At 33.0% G+C, this 21,804-nt stretch overlaps 1 protein-coding gene across 1 annotated transcript in view; it reads right to left on the bottom strand.

Annotated features, from left to right (window-relative positions):
• Window positions 1-1,248: 1,248 nt before the first annotated feature.
• Window positions 1,249-21,804, bottom strand: part of LOC111623672 (nucleolar protein 16-like) — a 24,235-nt gene continuing 3,679 nt past the window's right edge. Inside the window, exons 2-5 of the mRNA XM_023366341.1 lie at window positions 15,439-15,547; window positions 15,249-15,333; window positions 8,510-8,616; window positions 1,249-1,595 (exon numbers count right to left, since the gene is read on the bottom strand). Coding sequence (XP_023222109.1) covers window positions 1,464-1,595; window positions 8,510-8,616; window positions 15,249-15,333; window positions 15,439-15,547 — 433 coding nt within the window. The 3' untranslated portion in view covers window positions 1,249-1,463. The remainder of the gene's footprint in view (window positions 1,596-8,509; window positions 8,617-15,248; window positions 15,334-15,438; window positions 15,548-21,804) is intronic.

The raw sequence follows: 21,804 nt of genomic DNA, 5'->3' as shown, positions 1-21,804 counted from the left end.
TTCCTTATCCGGACTACCTTCATCCCCAATTAGTCCGGATAATCGAGGTTCTACTGTACTTGCCCCAATCTACAGTGTATATTGAATATCACACAGCTCGCAAATTTTACATGTGACCTGAGTAATAGACGAATTGTAGAAGTCCTTCTGAATTGCAGCATACAATCTATACTAAGTCTAATCGGTTGTAATTGTAGGAGTTTATTATTACAATTTCTTAATCCGTGCTGTAGAATAAAGAATGTCATCACTTGCCTTCAAAATCAACTTTATCAAGAGTTTGATTGTAACAATGCAAATAGTATATTCTATCAACTTAATTTTTTAATCACAACAAATACAACAGATTTAAACACCCTCATCACGGCCATAAATGGCTCTGTTTCTAATATTATTAATCCTCGATGTTTTTTCATTCCAACCCTTTTGGGATAATGTATAATAAAATAAACCAAAGAAATAAGTTACATTTCTGAAAATGTCACGAAGAGACATTTATCCTAATTAACAAATAAAAGATAAATAAATGGATTTAAAAAGTAAAATTTCTTGTGTTTTTGTTTTATCCGACATAAATTAATTTATATTCTCTTTTCGGCACATTAAAATTCTTAATTTGAACGTTAATCTGACCTCATTTTGTAGTGTGTTAAGGTGGTTAATCCTCTTAGAATTTCATTGGTATCTTAGAGAATGTGATTATAATTAATTGTAAAGATTCGCAATGGAGGGCCACATTGTTAGACTACGTCACAAAACTGAAAATGGAAACAGCAGCGTCTTGTATAAGCAAGAGACGACTGCTTCATAATACTAGTTTTAGTTAACTTAGTTCATGGATTGAAAAACTGCACGTTTTTAATATTGAAAGTTATATTTATTTCCCCAAATTGTTTCTGGTTTGATGTATTCTAGATTAAATTGCCCTAAATTGTTTAAACTTTGTACTCTAAAAATTAAAACTTTGTACCTTAATGTTTCAATTGCTTGGATGACAATCTTAAGAGTCTGGAGACTGGATAAGGGACTACCCATTAGAAATGCTCTAACCTGCAGGGAAACTTTGTCGTAAAAAGTGGAAAAAGATCCTAAACCACATGAATTGTTATACTCCATTGTTTAAATGTTCAAATTAAACATTTGAAGGACCGGTTTATGTTTCCAAATAATTATTTGGAAACAAACTGGTCCCACAAACATCATGGTTTATAACTTATTGTTATAAATGCACAAATGATAGGCAAAATATATAAACGTAAGACAGTTTTATGCAATCAAATATAAAAATTACATCTGAAATAATAAATGACACCTGTCTATTATGTCCAACCTACCTTGACTATAGTGAAAAAGTCAATATAATTACAATTTAAGGAGTTGTGGCGTCATAACGGAATCAAAGCTTAGAAATAAAAATAAATGTTTGATGAAATAAAATTTCTATTTAATACGCCAAAAGACTTTTATAAACAAGATCCTTCTTTTTTCCTTAAATATTTATTCCACTGTTCGGGAATACTTTGAAATTTTTGAATCTTTCTTTTTATTTGAGCAGGTGTGTCTTGTTGGTAATTCTTTGGATCACGAGCCATTGCCTGCAATATACAATAAATCAATTACATTATAAATACACAATAAATGCAAAGTTGATTTTAATATTACATTTTAAAACCATAATTTTCTGGAAGGATTTAAGCTATAAAACTCTTAATATATAACATATATAAATTCATATAATCTTTACTACATTTTTATTTTGTTTCTGTTAAATTCTTTATATTTCAATATTAATTCATGAGCTTAAGAGCTAAAACCATTTTGATTCTTTTGATCCATCTCTAGCTGTAATAAACAATTTCTTGTTTGAACAAATTGAAAGAACCGAGAATCAAATCTATAATATAAAATGACTATTTGCTACCATAAAATTAAAATTGTAATTTAATAAAACCTAATAAATTAAAACAAATATCTATCTATTGCCAGCAACTAAAGTAAAAGTAATAAAACTAATACTTTTTAACAAATTCTCTCTTTTATGCAATTTCGGTTACCGAACCGATAATTTATCCTCCACCAGGACGAGAATGCACAAAATGAAATGCCAAGGCAATAGACGAATGAAGTGTAAAAGCTGCACCCTCGGTCATACATGTATGGAAGATCCAGTATCCATAACACAAATAGCATTACTGCTAAAATGGTAATTAACTTCTGCCAAGTTGTCAACTTAAGTATGTCTAAAGGAGCTTTAATAATCGTGACTCATGCCTTACAATGTTCAAAGAAGACTATCCAAACTATCATAGAAATGAGCTTTGTATTAGAGCAGCAGTTCTTAACCTTTTTAGTGGTCAGCACCCTCTTGAATCTGAAAATAAGCTCTTGCTTATTTTCAGATTCAAGAGCTTATGTTTTATTATGTTAAGAAAAAAACATTTATTGCATAAACAAATGCTGTGTTTATTTACAATATATATTACTATATAACATAAAAAGCAATGTTTAAATTTTAATGGCTAGGTTGTTGTTGTTTATTCATAATAATTCTATTAAAACGAGGCTCTTTTTTTGAAAGAGCCATGTGTAAGTAAGTCATCAGATGCATTTAAGCAATTTCTGGCTTTTGTTTTGATGTGTAAAAGTGCTATATTCAAGGTATGCAAACACATCTCAACTAGTTTCTGTACTGCATGTGACAATGTGACTACATTAACTGCATGTACTGACAACTGATGACAAGCACTATATGCTAAAAGACAGTAGAGTAGAGAGTGTAGAAGTGGGGGTGCCGTGTTACTGGATACCAGTTTGTAGAGAACACTGTCATCTCATTAGTATTTTTTTTTTAAATTTTTGAAATTTCTCTCGCACCACTGGAAATGCTCTCTCACACCCGAGGTTAAGAACCGCTGCATTAGAGCAGTGTTCCGCAACCTTTTCCTTCTTGCGGCACACCCATGGCTCACCCATGGCACACCAAAATATTATTCCCCTCAAAAACGTATGATATTCTACTATTAATAGAATTACGTAATGCCACTAACCTATTATTATTGTTATTAAACAGACATCAACACCTACCTGTGAGCAAATTAATTTTACATATAATTTCTTAGAATACATAAAAATGCGTGGCTTGTAATAAAAATAAACAAACATCATCTTATTTCATCAGTGCTGAGGCAGAGAACGAAATACTGTACAAGCATAAGAAACACAACTGTGATAAAAATACTGTATATAAATAAAAATGTGTAAAAATATATAAATAAAACTTGAAATTAACAGAATATGTAAACGTTCACGTCACACTTTTCACCATGTGGCGGCACACCGGTTGCAGAACACTGCATTAGAGAATGAATCTTACACCTTTACACAAATTACAACATGAGAAATAATGTGGGTTCCCAGACGAGGTTCGAACTCGAGTAAACTGTGAAATTCTTGCGCGACACAAAATGAAAACAACAAGACTCAGAATGGTTCGAGTATGTGTCAAACTATCTGTCAAGGTTTTAGTAGAAGACAAACTCTAACACGAGCGCTCATAAACAGGTAGATCTTTGACATGCGTGTCTATAAAATGTTGACCGAGATAAACCTTTTGAACAAAAGAAGGGAAATTTTTGATAGATGAAAGATGAAAATGATCGTTAAATTCTTAGACGTCAAAAAATGGTAAATGACAGCCTGAGTTATGAGTGCAGGTGTTATTGTTTTATAAACAGTCATTGAGCAGAGTCGACAAAGAGGTATCAGATGGACACCTCGAATCGGACCTTTCCTGCGACCCAAAAAAGTTTTGTCTTGCACCTGGAGACAAAAGAGAGACCAATCGGGAAGCGAGGAATGGGACGAGGGACCAATCCGAAATGCGAACAGTGAGGGAAAAACTATAAAAATTGGAACTTCAAGGTCAAAAGAGAGTCTCCTCTGGATTAAGCCTACCGTTGTGATTTAGATTGTGTTGTGCAACCGCCTATCACCCAGGATGCCGCAGCTTAACAACGAACATCTGTATCGCCCAGTGATCCTTCTCGTCCGCCCGAACTGCGACCGATCACACGAACTTTCACCGTTCCCAGGAGCACCGAGATTTTGGAATTGTCCAATATCAATGTAAGCATGAATTCGAACAAATAAACGGGTTTTCTTTTGTAAAACACTTGTTCTTCATTTGCCTCCTTCGCCACCACCCACATACACGGTTTCCCTTAGGCTCATTCTGACGCGAGATAGACTTTATTTCCCCTCAACATCGGTAACCTTACAATAACTAGGAACACAAATCTGGATAGCATCCACAAAGATTAAATGTTAACAGGTTTCTTGAAAAACACATTGAAATGTGAAACAAAGTCTAAGGGAAGGTTTCATAGGATTGGGAAAAAGATTTAATTGCACCCATTTGTGACCGTAGGGTCGGCACCTCTTTGGCGCCCTGTCAGGATGACACCACCGAGTCTCTAAGGGACTCGGAAATCGCGACGTTAAGTCTAAAATTCGCTAGCGGTAGCGTGTGAGCGCTTGGATTCGGAGTAGAGATGAGGAGAGAGACGAGGAAGTGACTCACTCGGACTCCATATGTTCTAACAAAAAATCAATTTTAATAATAAACAAAGAAAATACAGATATCGGCATATTAGCGGACTTAATTATACTATTCCGTTTGAGAGAGAGAGTTTACAACCGGATCGCGGGTTGATAAATACCTTTCTTTTTCCTAGGTCGCAGATCTATCGTATGATGTCACTCTTGACTCCTCTGAACTGGTCTTTCCACTAGTTCTTGTCTGTTAATTGGATCTCGGAGGTGTGGAAGCACGGAAGTGGGGTGAGATTCTTAAGGAGACACAGTGTTACTTCTGTCAAGGTGTTATTTCGGAATTTTGATGCACGGGTTTTATCCTGGGTAGCGGTTTTAATCCTGGGCACGGTTTTTATCCTGGAGGACGACTTTGTCGGGCGGACTTTGGATGACGACTGACTTCGGGGTCGTTTTTCTTTTTTCCTTTTTCATTCCTCTTGGGTTTTTTCCATGAGGTCAGGTGATGGCCTTTAACGGTCGCCCGTCCAATATGTCCTTTCCATTCAAAGTTCCTGGTGACACATCCCTGACTAACTTGATTCGACTCAACAAGGAACAAACTCCATGGGAAATAATTTTTATGGCTTTTAGCCTAACTCGATAAAACGTTCGAATTTAACCGATTATATTTTCCAAATCTTAAAATAACACTTTATTGTGGGTCTGTTCGTCCCTCACACATTCATAAAAAAGGAATAAAATAGAATGTAGTAATTATAGAGGAACCTCGCCTCTCAGTGTACCAGCTAAAATTTATGCCAGCATTTTAGAAAAAAGGGTAGGACATATATTTGAAAGCAATCTAGGAGAAGAACAGACAGGCTTTAAACAAAACAGATGTCAGATCAAATATATACACTAAGACAATTGATAGAGGAAGCATAGGAATATAACAAGAAGTTATACTTGGGATTTGTTGACCTAGAGAAGGCATTTGGTAGAGTGCCTAGAGGATTACTTTTCGAACTTCTTGAAAAATATGGCATAAAAGATACTCTACTGAGGGAAATCCAAAGCTTGTATAAGAACTGTAAATAAGCTGTAAGGATAGAAGGACAAATAGGTGAATGGTTCCAAGTAAAATTAGGAGTGAGGCAAGAGTGTACATTGTTCCCTTTATTATTTATAATTTTCATGGATAATTTAATAAAAGAATCAAAACTATTGACAAACTTCAGTTTGAGAAATATAAAGGTTGGCTCTTTACACAGATGACATTGTTATATTAAGCAATAAACCTAAGGACCTCCAGCAATCTTTAAATAATTTAAAGGAAAGTTGCAGGAATTTTGGTATGTCAATCAACTAAGAGATAACAAAATTTTATGGCTATTGGTAGAGAAAAAGTTTGTTTGTTAAGTTATGGCAATGCAACACCTGGGTGATATGACTAGGGAGTGCCTTGTGGAAGGTCTTTTTTTTAAAGGAAACTGGCCCCTATTTACACATTACAGATGTGGAGAAAACCTGGAAAATTCCATGTGGCCAGCCCATCCAAGCAAATGCAAACCCATGACTGAACTCACAGTGTTCAGGGTATGAAGACCACTTGGCCACTAGTGGGCTCTGTAGAGATAAAGAGTCTTTAACAGTTAAACTTGGTAACAAATACTTAGAGCATGTCAATAAGTTCTCATACTTGGCAACAATCTTTAGTGAAGACAGAAAGTTAGATTTGGAAATCAGCAATAGATTAAGCAAAGCAGATCAGGCAGGGAGCAAATTGATCAAATATATCTTGAACAAAAAAGAAGTAAGTCATAAGACAAAACTAGCTGCATATAACAGTTTTTAAACCTATATTGACATATGGTTCTGAGAGTTGGGTGAGAAATAAGAGAATTGACCAAAAATTAGAAAAGGCAGAAATGAGAATATTTAGAAAAATTAGTGGTAAAGCAACAAAATCATATTAAAAATGAAGACATAAAAAAACCTCAAGGAAACTAATATTCAGTAAAGAGTACATGAGACTAATACGAGGCAGTTTGGCCATTTAGAAAAAATGGGAAGAGTAACAAGCCAAACAGGTATTTGAAGCTGAAATCAGAAAGAAAAAACCAAAGGAAGGTCTTAGACCATAGGTTCTCAAACTTATTTCGACCACCGACCACTTTTAGTTAAAAAAAAATTTAACTTACATTTTTACATTACCACCTGTTGTGTATCTTAAAAACAGTTATTGAAAATACAGTGGAACCTCAGATAATGAATGCCCTGGTTAACGACCAAATCGGTCAACGAACTTTTATTTTGCAAAAATTTTGTCTTGGATAACGGACGAAATTCGGATAACAAACGTAATGGTTTTTTGTGTCAAATTTTAGTTGCTGTTAGGCATGTGCGAGTTAAGCATTAGCATTGCTTTTCCGAGTGTTTGTGCTAAACTCCTTTTTTCAGTTTTGTGATTTATATATTTAACCAATATGTCATCCAAGAAAGAGAAAAGCGATAGTGGCTCACCAAGTTTCATTCAAATCAGAGACTTGAACATCTGGCCCTCTCCTTGTGACAGCTTAAATGTTTTGCTTTCCAGATGCCAAACTAATAAGGCCACCAGCTGCATTAATTAGTAAGTAAAACTGTTGGAAATAAATAATTCAAAGTGGCAAAAAAAATTTAAAACTGGCAAAATGGTGGTGATATTTTTAAGTTTTACAGATCAACCACTGGATAGGGAAGAGATGGTAATATGAAGAAACTAAGTTAGGGAAACAGGATGGATGTTAAACCATAAAAACACCAGTTGAGTCAGTTTAGATACAATTTTCCAGGTAGTGTGTGCTGGAGTGTTATCATGCAAAATAAGAATACCCTTGACAAGCTTTTCAGGACATTTTTCCTTCAGTTTCTCTTTCAGCTGCACTAGTAATAATGTATAATAATCCATATTGATGATCTGGTCTTTAGCAAAATAATACTTCAACTATTGCAGAAAATCAATACCAGAATTTTCTTGAGATTGATGTATGTGAAATTTCTTTGATCATGGATAATGCTCATGCCTCAATGGACTGCCGCTTTGTTTCCAGATCATACAAGTGCAAGGTTTCATCCATTGCCACCAATCAATCTATAAAATCTCAAAAAGCCAAACAAGCTTTGATGCTTCAACTTCTCATGTTAAGGGATTTTGTGGGTTGAGTACATTCTCCCATTCTTTCGATGTGTCCAACTTAATCTTTGGACATCTGCTGACATCCAGCTACTTATTCCAATAAAATTTGGCTGTCCTCAAAAATCAGCTGGTACACAGCATTGATGATTTCTGGCACATAGATGAAAACTGGCCTCCCCGCATCTTAAATGCCAAAGTCACCTCATTGAAAATTGCTTATCCACATTCTACATTGAAATAACTGGAATAACCATCTTCCAATGTTTTCATCATATCCTTGTGGTGACATTCCCTCAAGAAAATGGAATCTACTGATGATTCAAAACTCTGTTTTCTCAAATCAGATATTGTTCTCTGTCATTTTTTCATTATAACTTTCCACAAAACATTGCAACCGTAAGATACCGTCAAAGATTTATTGTTGTGTGTCGTTTTTATATATTTAAAAAAAATCAATCTTTTAAAAAACTTCTTAAAAGATTAGAAAACTTCAAAGGTTGATACAGAAGGCAACTGTCATTTTTTAAGCTATAACCACATTTTATCAGAGACAAAATTACTAAAGATTACAACCATTAGCATTTATTACATCACAATTATTGTAATAAAATTTATTACATCTTCTGTATCAACCTTTGAAGTTTTTTAATCTTTTAAGAAGTTTTTTAAAAGATTGATTTTTTAAAAAAGTATACCATTTGTTGTTGTATTGTGTTTCTTATTAAGTAGGTCAGGCCAAGAACTTACCCTGTACAGTACATACCATTAATTACATTTAGAAAATAGTTACATCATTACCTTGTAATCTTCTCCATATTTTTCCAACATATAAATGCAATATTTCACAATTTCATTAGGTAGACGAAATTTATTTGGCTGTGGCATTTTTGCTTCATTTTCCAATTCTGGAAAAATAAATATTACATATCAAATATTTTCATACATCTTTAATAAAAAATATATAATAAAATAATTTTATAACACTTTCGATAATTTATTATCTAGAACAGCGATTCCCAACCTGTGATACACGTACCCCTAGGGGTACGCGATAGGTTGTTTAGAGGTATAGAAAAAAATTAGTTATTATGACAGAAAAAATTATATATTATGTATCACAAACTAATAGTATTAAAAAATTATTAGGTAAAATATGTTCCTTGCAACAATCACAACTTTATTATACATTTTTTCATTTACTTTTTTTTCTTTAATTTAAAGTTACAATATGTAAAATTAACAATACTGGTACTCACTAAATTTCTTAAATGAGGGGTACAATCTAGAGATATGACATGTCACAAGGTACGCTAATAAAAAAAGGTTGGGAACCACTGATCTAGTAAGCATCAGCACGAAAGCTGTAAGATAGATTTTTATTACTTTTATGATGAACTTTCTATGGTTAATTATTCATTGAAAGTTATAAAGACAAGTATACTGATCAATTCCTATCCTTAATTTAATACATCATCTAATAATAAATAAAGTCACAACTATTTTCAAGCCTCACATCTCATCATCAGAAATGTCTACATGTTAAATATAAAAAATTTTAGAATTCAAAAATCTCAAAATTTAAAACTATCTCAACTTCAATATTGCCAGTCAATGATACTTGCAATTATTTAATTTTTTCTTTTTAACTGACAGAGATTTATTCCTCTCAGTTTTAAAAATATTCAAACCTATTTATAAATTATGAATCTTCATAAAATCTACTTTATGAAACCTCAAATTTTCAAGTGGTTTTCCATGATGATTTGTAATTTTTAAGAGGTTTGAATGTTATTTATGAATGAAAAGGGAATAGGATGATTATAGAGGTATTTCTAACTTTTGAAACATCTAGGCAAAAACAATGTAGAATGTACAAGTGTGAGTGTAAGACAGCCAATGATACATGACATGATTAAAAATAAAGAATTGATAGCAAAGGAGCAACAAAGTACCATATATTCCCCCAAGTAAAATATATGACAGGACAGAGTACTCAACAGACAACATGTATTGTGCATTTAAGATTAGAGTGTCCAAGCTTAAAAGATAATCTGAAACAAAAGAAATTATCTACGGCCATAGCAGAACAAATTGGCATGAAAAAGAAAAGTGTTCATCAATTGAAGAACACCAAGATTACAATAAAAAAGAAAGAAAAAGAGAAAAAATACAAGATATCTGCCATTTAATATGGCTGGAGAGTTGACCATTGCCACTGCCAAACTTCAAGTCATAAATAAAAGAAGAAAAGGAAACAAACTAAATTCTTGGATAAGGTTTATTTCATCTCTACAGTTGCAAACCTGTCCTGAAAACTCCAGGTTAACCTTCTCCCCAAGTTGGCTATTTATATTGTACAAACTTCCATCAATCAGACCGACATTTCAATTTTGTTTTAACACTTAGATGTCTATTCATACTACTAAATTAGCTTTACATTTTTATTTACTCTTATTTTGTACAGGGTGTCCCATAAATTTGTAAATAGTTTAAAAATTCATAAAAGTTGAAAGAATTGGTATATTTGAATACAGTTTACATAAAAGTTATTCTCATAAAGGGGGATTTTTTTGGGTAGAGAAAAAATAAATAGTTCAAACCTTTGTCGATAGAGGGCACTGAACACAAGAAAATCACTGGAATTCCATGGGAAAATTACGTTTATTTGCATGCAGGCAAATGCTTACACTTACACGCATATCACAGCACTAGAGTACTTGTTCTATGTGTCTGCCATCACCACAAATGACAGTTTGCAAGTGAGTGACAACACCGTTAACTGCAGCATGTAGCAGATCTGAATGGATGCAGGAGATTTCGTGGCAAATGGCATCCTTTAACTGCACTAAAGAAGATGGCCTATTGTGGTACACTCAGGATTTAACGTAACCCCATAGCCAAAAATCAAGGGGTGTTAAATCCAGTGAATGAGGGGGCCATTCATTTGTACAGTAACGACTGATTAATCGTTCTTCAGTAAAGGTTCTTCTCAAGAATGTCTACACATTGGTTACAATGTGAGGAGGTGCCCTGTCTTGCACGAATGTCACTGTGTCAAGGACATTATGTTCCAATAAGCATGGTATCACTTTCTCCCGTAGCATTTGCAACTAATGCATTCCAGTAATTGAGCATGTTTTCCAGCCTGATTTTTTTACAGGGCTCTTCAAAGAAAAAAAAGCCCACAATAATGGATGCAGTGAAACTACACAAGATATCAGGCAGCCATTGTGAATCTTCATTGATATTCGACAAAACCCAATTTGCGAAGTCCACTCACTTAGCTGTGTCATTTGGTAAGAGCTGATGCAGTGGTACCCATACAAGTTGCATACAGATTGTACCCATACAAGTTGCACTTGTATGGGTACAATTGTAACACACCATGCAGGATGCAGAATACTGATGTCTTTGGTATTCCAGTTATTTGTGCCAGTTCTCGTGAACTACTTATGGCACTCTTTGGCTGTTCTCTCAGAGTCTCCATTTGCAAAGCCACATCAGAGGTATGGACCTCTGATAAACGTGGTTCACCACTGAGTGGGTGACTACACAAACTTCCCATTTCTTCGAAATAGTATACTAGGGAAACCAATCCGGCAGGAGTGATTAGACCTGAACCTTTTTTCATTCTCTTCTGTGTCCTAAACCTTCATAAAGTTTCAGCCAGCAATTCGTGGCTGAGATAAAACAACTTCACCAATAGTGCTTTATCCACCAATGTCAACATCATAATTAAAACTGCAAGTCAGCACCAGTAGCAGGAAAATTCAGAAATGAGCTGTTAATCGTACACCCTGCATTTTATAAGACTCAGATTTGCACAATTCCAGTGATTTTCTTGTGTTTAGCGCCCTCTATTGACAAAGGTTTGAACTATTTCCTTTTTCTCTACCCAAAAAAATCACCCTCCGTGAGAATATCTTTTACGCAAACCGCATTCAAATATACCAATTTTTTCAACTTTTATGAATTTTTAAACTATTTACAAATTTATGGGACACCATATATTTCTTTTTATGTTTTTAGCACTTTTGGTTGTTGTTACCTTATTTGTCTTTTAGTTTAGTTTTATTTGTATTTTATTTCTTAGTTTATGCACAGATGTTATTATTTCACGTTTGTTATAATTTTTGTATATATCTCAAATACTGGTCATTTAAAAGTGTCTGTTGCTCTGTTAAAAAATGTTTGTAAGTTAGTCAGTTACATCCAGAAAGTTATGTACAAACAGTTGTTTGATTCCAATTTTCAGAACGTTGAACATCACGGGTCAAAGATGGAAATAGAAAATCCCAAAAAGGGCTTAATCCGAATAAATATCCTCACTCTGTTAACTCTTGAGTTTCTTTCCAGTGAAGATTAAGTCAACAGAGTTCAAACAAGACGAATGAAAGAAAATTTTGTAATACTTGAAATAAACTCATTTAACTTAATATTTTTCCAATTGGAGAAATTGTTGGAAAAAATATATTGAAGGTTGAAGTGATTATTTCAAAAATACTAACTAAATTTTTTTATATCTTAGTATGTTTTAATCTTTTAACCCACTCCTAAATCTTCTTAAACAAACCTTGTACAATAATGTAGTGTGTTTCATAACTTTTACTAAACTGTGCAGCAGAAAAATATTTACTCCATCTCAAGCCATTTCATTATTGGTTTAAATATGGCATTCATAGAAAAGGCCACACAGTATGGAATGGCCTCTTTGTATGAATGTCATATTAATATGTATTAGCAAACAGAGTGGCCTCCAAATCACAATCCACTATTTCTGATAGCTGTCATTAAAGTTTCTGTGGAAATAATATCAATAAGTTCTTCAATAACTGCTTTGGCTCTTCTATACCGACAAATTCATCAATGTACCCTCTTAATCGATGACCAGTGTGCAAAGAAAAAACAAAACAAAAATTCACCAAAAACGTTTCAAACTCCCCAGAGTTCTTCTTCAGGCATTAAATGGTTTTCTTTGCACACCAGTCATCAGTTCATAGAGTAAGTTGTTGACTATATCCTAGTGTTGTGTGTTGTTGTTTACAACAAATTCACTTTGAACCACAGTCTCTTTAATCCCCATAAGGAAAAGTTTGTAAGATTGTTATGAAACACATTGTATAATTTCAACTGACCAATAGAAATAGCAATGGTTAAAGTCGTAGTCTTTTCATATTCAGTCCCATATCTGATAACTCAACATAGGATCAAAATTAGAAAAATTTTATCCATAAAATTTATAATTGTAAAGATTTTTAAATATTTGTAAACTAAACATAGAATTTTGAAACACATTTAAAGACTGGTTTGTTGTAGAGATTTATTACAACTTGTCAGATAAATCAGTAATCATATTATTAATTGAATGATTAAAAATTAATAAAAAAATTGATATCAACTTCAAAGGAGCTAACATACTTACATCTGTGTACCAGAAACCTAGTACCTTGCCAACATATATTCCAAGAAATTCGTGCGATCCTATCCCATACAAAATTGCCGCTTTCCAAGCATTAGTGAGAAGAGCACACAGGCACTCCTCAACGCAACAAGCTCTAACAATGGAACTCCAACATATAGAAAATATTGCTGTAGTCCCATGGATACAACAACACTCTAGTCAAAAATTTGTCTAAAAGGCATGAGGTTTCCCAAAAAGCCATTGATCAGACAGGGCCACCATTGAATATACATGAGGAAGAAAAAGAGAGGATACCTATCACATATAACCCGATACTGAAATCAGTCTACAACATGGTAGCCAAACAACGGGGCATATATATTGCATACAGAAGGTGTCAAACTGTCTTCAGGATACTAACTAATGGCAAAAACCTACCAAACCCTGAAAGGCTTCCAGGGGTATACACAGTACTGCTATAAGACAACAAGTATGATAGACAACTGACATACATTGGTTCCACGAAATGTTAAAAGAACATGAGTCAGACATACAGCATGGTAGAAACACAATGGCCCTAGCAACATATGCTTCGGAACAGCAGACCTGCAGTGGCAAAAATCATTATAATCAACTCCAACTCACAACAGCTAAAATGGCTAGAAGCAGGGGGCCCGTGTGCAATACCGATTATGCCGCCCCCTGTTTAACTAAGACTATCTACGCTGAGCTTGCCAGAAAAGCTCTTTAGTTTTGTCTCATAAGGTGGGAAAAAAGAAAAGAAATACTTTACAAAGAAAAACTATTATTACTAAGTTATTTTTGTTTACTTAAGTGTAAAACCATATAAATATTTATCTACCAAAATTGAACTCTTCTTGCCTTTATGTTTGTGAAATCTGCTATCAATTTTTTTGTATCCAAGCTGTCTAAGATTTCATGTTCAGTTGAAACTATACCTGAATTACTTAGTCTTTGCTAGTGCATTGTTGATTTTAAATAGTTTTTTTTAAAATAATTTTTTACTTTGAAAATGACCTTTCACCAAATGCCACTGAAACCGGCAATGTAAGTAATATTCTTAGTGCTATTGATGTGTTTGGAAATGTTGAAATTAAGTCATCAGTAAAAAGATATTGTAATACGGTTTGTGGATCATTAGACTGGTTTTCTGGAAAGAGCAACTTGAAAGTATTGATTTCATTAAACAAATCAATACCGTCAATGTCTGTTTCACTACTTGAATCGTCTTTAAGCTTCAAATTTAAATCCTAACCAAGTTAAAATATCATTAATTATACTTAGACCCATGTCAGAGGAATTATTAACAAAAGAATTGCAATTTGATATGCAATAGAACTGTTCGAATGCATACAAGTACAAATTGAGAAGGAAGCTCTGTGGGGATTTCCTATTTTTGCCAGTCCTATCAACTTCTGTCATACAGCACGACTTTGCTTTAAAGCGCCGCCGAATGGTTAAACCCGACAGACGTTTCGCATTGCATCTTAATTAATTCTGATAGATGCCAATAGAGACGCTGTTAACGCTATAATATAAATAAGAATATAGTAATTGTGCACCGGTCAGATTTTTTTCTCCATGCGAAGACATTTCTTATGCTATAAGTAGGGTGGGTATTATGACAATGACTTTGAATACAGGTATTATGTGACTGATTGCTCTATTTGCTGCCCGTGTGCGATGCACGCCCACTTACGGCGGGCCTGGCTAGAAATTATGGAGTTATTTAAGGCAGGAAGAAATGGTACATGTATTAATTATAAGGAGGAAATGGTCCTATCTGTAGCATGGCAGATTTTGCTGGATAACAGCATTTAAAGAGATGATTATGGAGCATGCGCAATACAACTATGGAACAATTTCACATGATAGATTTTCACAGAAGAAATTCATATTGAATGTTTATTTGAACAGTAACAGCCTATTTGTTAAAGCCTGAAGAAGACCCCAAGGAGGGGCGACAAAAACGTTCACGATTCTACAAATAGAAGCACTCTGGTTAAAAGGTTTGAGGAGTATTTTATTTATATTTACCGGTGTGTAGAGAGATTGTATGATTAAAAATGTCTAAATTGTAAGAATAAATTAAAAAGATACAATTCATTTAATTACCTTTTGCAACAAATAATTTTGGAGGTTTTGTAGTCCTTTTCTTTTGTTTCTTTACATTGTCTAACTCCATTGGTACTAACAACTCCTTATTATATACAAACAATTGAAAATAAATAATACATTGAAAATACAAATAACTATATTTAAATTTACATTCATTTGTAATTTATGTATATAATCACACACTTACTTTTGCAGAAGGTACTTTTAAAGTTTTATTAGGATCGGCAGATAATCCCATTTCTCGCAGATTATTCAAAATGCTCTTTTTATTATCCCAGGCTCTTCTTATTTGTGCACTAAAAAACAATTTATCAATTAAAATATTTTTTTTTGCAGCATAAATATGCCATGACAATGAAATTAATTTTTCTATAAGGCTTTTAGGATAACTTTTTAATGTTAAATGCATTATAACTGAATAATCTAAGTGATTATTCAGTTTCGACAAGGAAAGGCATGTGCTGTGACTCAAAACTTTGAAATCCTCATATGACATTCCTTTACATGTAAAACTCAATTAATGCTTATCTCTGCAATGGCAGCTTGGCAGTTCAAAAATGGTCAAGTCCATATGAGAGATAAGCTCAGTGGGATGGCAAAATTTCTACATGGTCTCTTCAGTGGAGAGGTAGTGAATAAAATCATATGATGTATGTTGCAAAACCGTGTCCTTTTCCTATTGTTGACTTATTAAACACGTTTAAACATTATTATTGTTGATTTATTTGAAAATTTTGCCATGTGTCTTCAAAATACACTATAAAGTCAGTGTTTAATAAGTCAAAAATCATATGATGTTATATTTTGACAAATCTCAGTGAGATCCAAAATGAGAGATGATGTTGGGTCACATGCAAAAAGTACATTTCTCTTAATTCTTTTTCCTTCTTTTGTTTTGGATTTTTTTGTTATAAATAACAAAAACAAACAAATTATTTATAAACAAATAAAGTTATTTATAAACAAAAAAAAGTAATACAATCATCCTACTGCCCTTAAAGTGAGTAATTACATTTTTTATAAACATTCACTAGAAGGACAGGAGGCTGCTCATATGGCTTATATAACCTTGGGAGGAAAAGCCATAGCCACATAACTCATCCTAGCCTTACTGGGTACACGGGGTATGCTGCATCTCTAAGCCCAAAGGAGAGAAGTGTGGGTGGGCTGACATGTGCAGTAGCTTTCTCATGTTTGTATGCCTGAAATATGAGTTCCAAAATGGTTCCATCAGGCTGCCTCTTGGGCAAATAGAGAAACAAGTGGACTGCTGCCACCAAGGACCTGGGCAGCAACAGTCCACTTCTTTCTCATATCCTGGTTTAAGTAATTGATGTGATATTAATAGAATTTGTAATTACAGGCAACAGATGACGACTCTAAAAGATGTGAATGGAGAAGAAAGGGTGTAGTAGCAATATTAAAAAGGGAAATGGCAATAGCAGCAAGAAAATACAGGCACAAGTTTTTTGGCTGCAAAGCCTTCCCAAAACCCAGAGACTGTGCTCATAAAAATTCGGAACCCTCTTTTGGGTGTGGAGTCATGTGACTGGAAATGATGTCACAAAACCTTTAGAGGCAATAAACTGCTACCATGTTTAAATTTTATTCAAACAGAGAGAGATCTTGCAGATATTTTAGTTTTACTAATGTAAAGGACTGATCTTTCAATATAGGATAACTTAAATAATTTATAATTATTTGGTGAGTATTTTATTTAAATTACTCTAAACATTTTTGATTACTTAATGTTAGTAGATCTGTCGAATTGAAATGTTAAAGGTTAGGCATAAATATACATACAGTAGTTTTGTTTTTTATTTGAATTATATTCGATATCCTCCTAGTGTAATCAATCTTAAAATATCTTATTATGTAAAACAGTGAAAAATTTTTCTTTTGACCGAAAAATTAGCTGGAATTTCATACAAAACTTCAATTATAGGATAATAATATACCTTACATAGCTAGAAGTTACTTCACTTTTAGTTACCACACAAAGTATCCAAAAGTAACTTCTACTTTAGGTAATAGTGTATATTTAATTACCATAATATAAGAAATATATACTCTATAGATTGCTATTTTAACCATAATTTTATTGTAAAACCTGTTATTTTGAAACAGGATTTAAATATTAAAATCAGTTTTAAATAATAATAAAATTTATAGCTTTAAGTGAAATATTTAAGTGAAAACTTGGTGGAACAAAACCCAGACAACTGTGATATTGAAGAGAATATGGTAAGAACTCTTCAAGAAAGTTTGGAGTCATATAAGAGCTACATAGAAACAAGAGGTAGACAAGATTTATTGAAAGACATTTGTGGCTATTACCATAAGAACTATTTTGATAAAGGATGAATTTTAATTAACAAGAAAGATATAAATATTCCAGATTTAATTGATTTAAGTGAAAACAAAGATCTTATAAATGACTCAACTGTAAATAATATTACTTTACAATACAAAATTGGTATGAAAAATGAAACATTATTTTTACAAAAGATACTGTAAAATTGCATGTTTTAAAAACACACTATTTTAGATGATCAGTTTAATTTTGTTGAAAATGAAATTATTAGATATGAGAAAGTTATATTAAAGTGGAAAAAATATTAAATAAATTAAATGTCTAACTAATTGTGATGATGACAGTGATGTCAGTTGTTTCCGGTGAAAATAAAAGATACAATGGCTATATGCTTATGTTGGCATTATCATTGACTGCATTCGGCAAACTCTACAGTTCCAGAGCCGTTGAGTATTTTTCTGCCGAACGCCTTGCACGGTAGCACCGTTTCGGAACATGTTTGGCATTTTGACATCACATTCGGTAGCATCTTTCATCTACGCTATCTATTGCTTGCCGAAACTGACCAAAGACAGCAGCTCTTCCAGTTCCAATGCATACGTCACCCATCATTCAGCAGTTGTAACTAGGTAACTGCTACCAATTGAAACACTTTTGCTCAGTTACAATGGTTTTTTTCAGTTAATGGGGCACCAGAAGACTATCATGAAAGACTATTGAATTTAACAATTTAGCCAATGCAACTGTGCCAGCTTTGAGTAGTCCACTTGACTGTTCATGGAGTTCTTGATGTTATATAGTTTTACGGGGTTATGGGGCTTGCCCCCACCTGAACAACTCAGTGTAGGCAATAGGAGCACCGAGGCACACATCTACATGTGAAGCATGTAGAAAAGACTGTAGACTGATATATGTTAAAAACTGACCTTTGAAGATGAATATCTCACAAAGGGTCAACAATTCTGGGGTGGTGTGAAATCTCATTCAGAGCTTGAATCTTACTTGTTGCTGTACATATTAGCTGGCATACCATTAACCAAACAGTACCATTACAACTAGGGTTTCTCATTTCCTGGTCCTTTGCTTGTCCCAGAATTTTGAGAAAACAGTGATCCGTTTCCTGGCATCCCGGGATATAATTAAATATTTTTAAGATATAAAATAAATTTCAAAATTGAATAATATAATTATTTTTTATTTTTAAATAACTTAATATGTCCTGCAACCTCCAAAATAATAATATTAATAATGCTATGTAAAATACAGTGGGTGATTGGTTAACGAACACCTCATAGAACAAACACAAGAAGAAGCTATGTAAAATAGTGAATACTGATTGGTTTTCCCTTGTCTCCAGATGACAATTCAAAAGCTTTCGGAGCACAGGAGACATCGACATTCAACTCGATACTGATCGGACAGTAGGCTATTTCTCTGAACTTTGAAATTCTCTTGTAATTCCAGTCTTTTGTTTATCTTTCTGACAGAAATTTTTTTATAGTCTTCAGGAGACTGTCGGGTAGACACTTGTTAAGTTTTGTGTTGGCTTTTATTTTCAGAAGGTGAGTGTATAATAGCCAAGGTAAAGCATGGGCAGAAGATGTCTGATGTTGCTAGGCAGTCAGTGTGGCTTGAACTATTATCTATTATCTACCTCACAGTTGTGGATAATTTAATTAATATAATTAATATAAGGTCTGAAGTAGGCATAATCTTACTAAGAAAGATATAATCAAAAAGACTCAAGCAGCTAAAGGAATAATGAAAATTACATCTGAGAAACAAAGAACATTTAAGAGCTCGTAATGATATGACAACAGAAGAAACTCAGCGATATGAGTTTTCTTATGAAAAAGAGGAAGACAAAATAAGACCAATGTGACATCTGCTATTAAAGATCTTTTGAAGAAGTGGGAGGATGTCAGGACAACAGTGTTGGAATGGCATCCAAACCAGGTTGAGGTTAATAGGCTTGGGGATCTCTACAAAGACAATGCTATTAATTACTTCTGAAAAATCCTGAAGAGAGAAAAGTAATCAACATTGGACAGATTCTTTAACCACTACAAATGGAAAAAACATGACTAATAAAAATGCAAGACTGTGTATGTATGTATTTTTATTATTACATATAAATAAACGTAGTAAGAAAGTATATAAATTTTAATTTATTTTTTGGGATCTCCAAAATGAATTAATCAAATTTCCATAAAAATCTGTGGTAAATTGATAATTGGCTAACAAATAATTCGAATAGCGAACACTATATTGGAACGAATTATGTTCGTTAATCGATCACCCACTGTATGTATTAAAAATTACCTTTGAATTACATAGAAATTTTCACAAATAGGAAAAATGGTACTTGTGAATCTTTGTCCCAAATGGTGGCTCCGCCCTGGCAATCAGCATCTCAACTGGTACCTGTATCCTTTCAACACAAATTGACTCGGCCAACTAGCCTACATTAAACATACATGTGTTATTGACCAGTCTTTTTCATTATACAATTTATCACACGAACTGGAAGTAGAAAAAATTACGTAACTGCTTCAAAATTCACTAACCATTTCTGTACTTACCCACTTGGGAAATCCTCTCTGAACCAATTATCAATCCAATACATGTGAGTTAGATTGCATCAATTGGCTGGCGCCCTGCTAACTGTAAAGAACCGTTTAAAATAAACGATAATTTAAACTAATTTGTTTGCTAACTTTTTCTGGTAGAATTTTACCTATGTGCACCGTCATGGCAGCAATCACGACTGTTTGTGCACTGGCCAGCAGATCATTGATTGCTAACGTCACTAGTTATTGATACATGGTTGTGTATCAATAACTAGTGATGTTAAACAGGGCATGAACAGTTGTGACCAGAAGTGCTACCATGACAGTGCACATAGGTATAATTTTACCATTTTTCTTTATTGAAACTTTGCGATAATCTTAATAGCATTGAAATAATGAAATAGACCGAGCGAGTCAACCGAGTCAATTTGTTTTGAGGGGCTACAGGTACTAGTTGAGATGTTGGTGACCAGGGTGGCACCACCATCTGGAAGAAAAATTCACAAGTACCGAAAAATTTTTATTAAAGTTTGTTGGAAACAGTTTACAAAAAAAAATGCCCAAATTAAATTGAAAATTTAAAGAAAAAACCTGAACTTATATCAAACTTCTAACTTAGAAGGTAATTTTCATTTTTTAAATAAAACAATACAAAATATTATTGTAAATTTTTATAATAAGATTTTAATAAGCAAGCTTAAAATTAATAAATACAAATGTATTCTGACAGTTTATGAGTTAATTATACTTTCTATTTGCAAAATTTCCTCAACCTTAACACAAAAATAAGAAAAAAGTGATCTTTTAAGAAATTTGCAGGATTTCTTGGGTTAAAAAAATCCAGGATTACCAGGATTCCGTTAGAGAAACCCTAGTTATAACTGATGACTGCTGAACACAGCCATTGTATATTCATGTTCTATCTGCACATATTACCTTTTGCAAAAGAATTATAAAATTGCCTGTGAAACTATAATCTATAATTATGTAAAATTTCAAAATGAAAGAAATAAATATTTTATTAGTTTATATTTTTAGTCTAATTACTTTGTACTTCTGTCAATATATCATCTATAAAAATGAAAAAATAAACCACTTGTATAAAAATTTTATGTATAATATTCTGTATGTAATACTATTGTAACTGTAAATCATTTTTTGAATTAATTTCCTTTACTAAGATGTGTTAAGTATGTAAAAATGTATATCAAAATGTAAGAAATTTCAATAAAAATAATTTAAAAATCTATATTGCATTATTTCTATAATTATTGCAATTTATACTCAGCAAAATTTTCATAAATAAGTTTTCAAATTAAACTTTATTATACAATAAATCTACTATATACCATATATGTATATGTTACAGTCAAAACCCGTTTTTAGTTAGAACGCGTTTTAACTACTTGAAACTAGTTTATACTAAATGTCTTTGTTAAAACCCGTTTTGTCTAGTTAAAACTAGTTCTAACTCAAATTCATTTTTGACTAGCAGTAAATTCTAGTTTTTACTGGACAAAACGGGTTTTGTCTAGTTAATTTACTGCTGTATATGTTTTGATTTTAGATAAAACTAGTTTTAACTTTTAACATTAGTTAAAACTAATTTTAGCTACATAAATATGTTTGGGGGAAATAAAGTTATGTATAGTGATTCGGCGGAAGATGC

The sequence above is a fragment of the Centruroides sculpturatus genome, unplaced genomic scaffold (assembly GCF_000671375.1).
Source record: "Centruroides sculpturatus isolate CEXI.00-Female unplaced genomic scaffold, Cexi_2.0 scaffold176, whole genome shotgun sequence".
Taxonomy (NCBI): domain Eukaryota; kingdom Metazoa; phylum Arthropoda; class Arachnida; order Scorpiones; family Buthidae; genus Centruroides; species Centruroides sculpturatus.
Note: the sequence above shows the minus strand (reverse complement) of the source record. Positions and strands in the feature narration are given on the sequence as shown.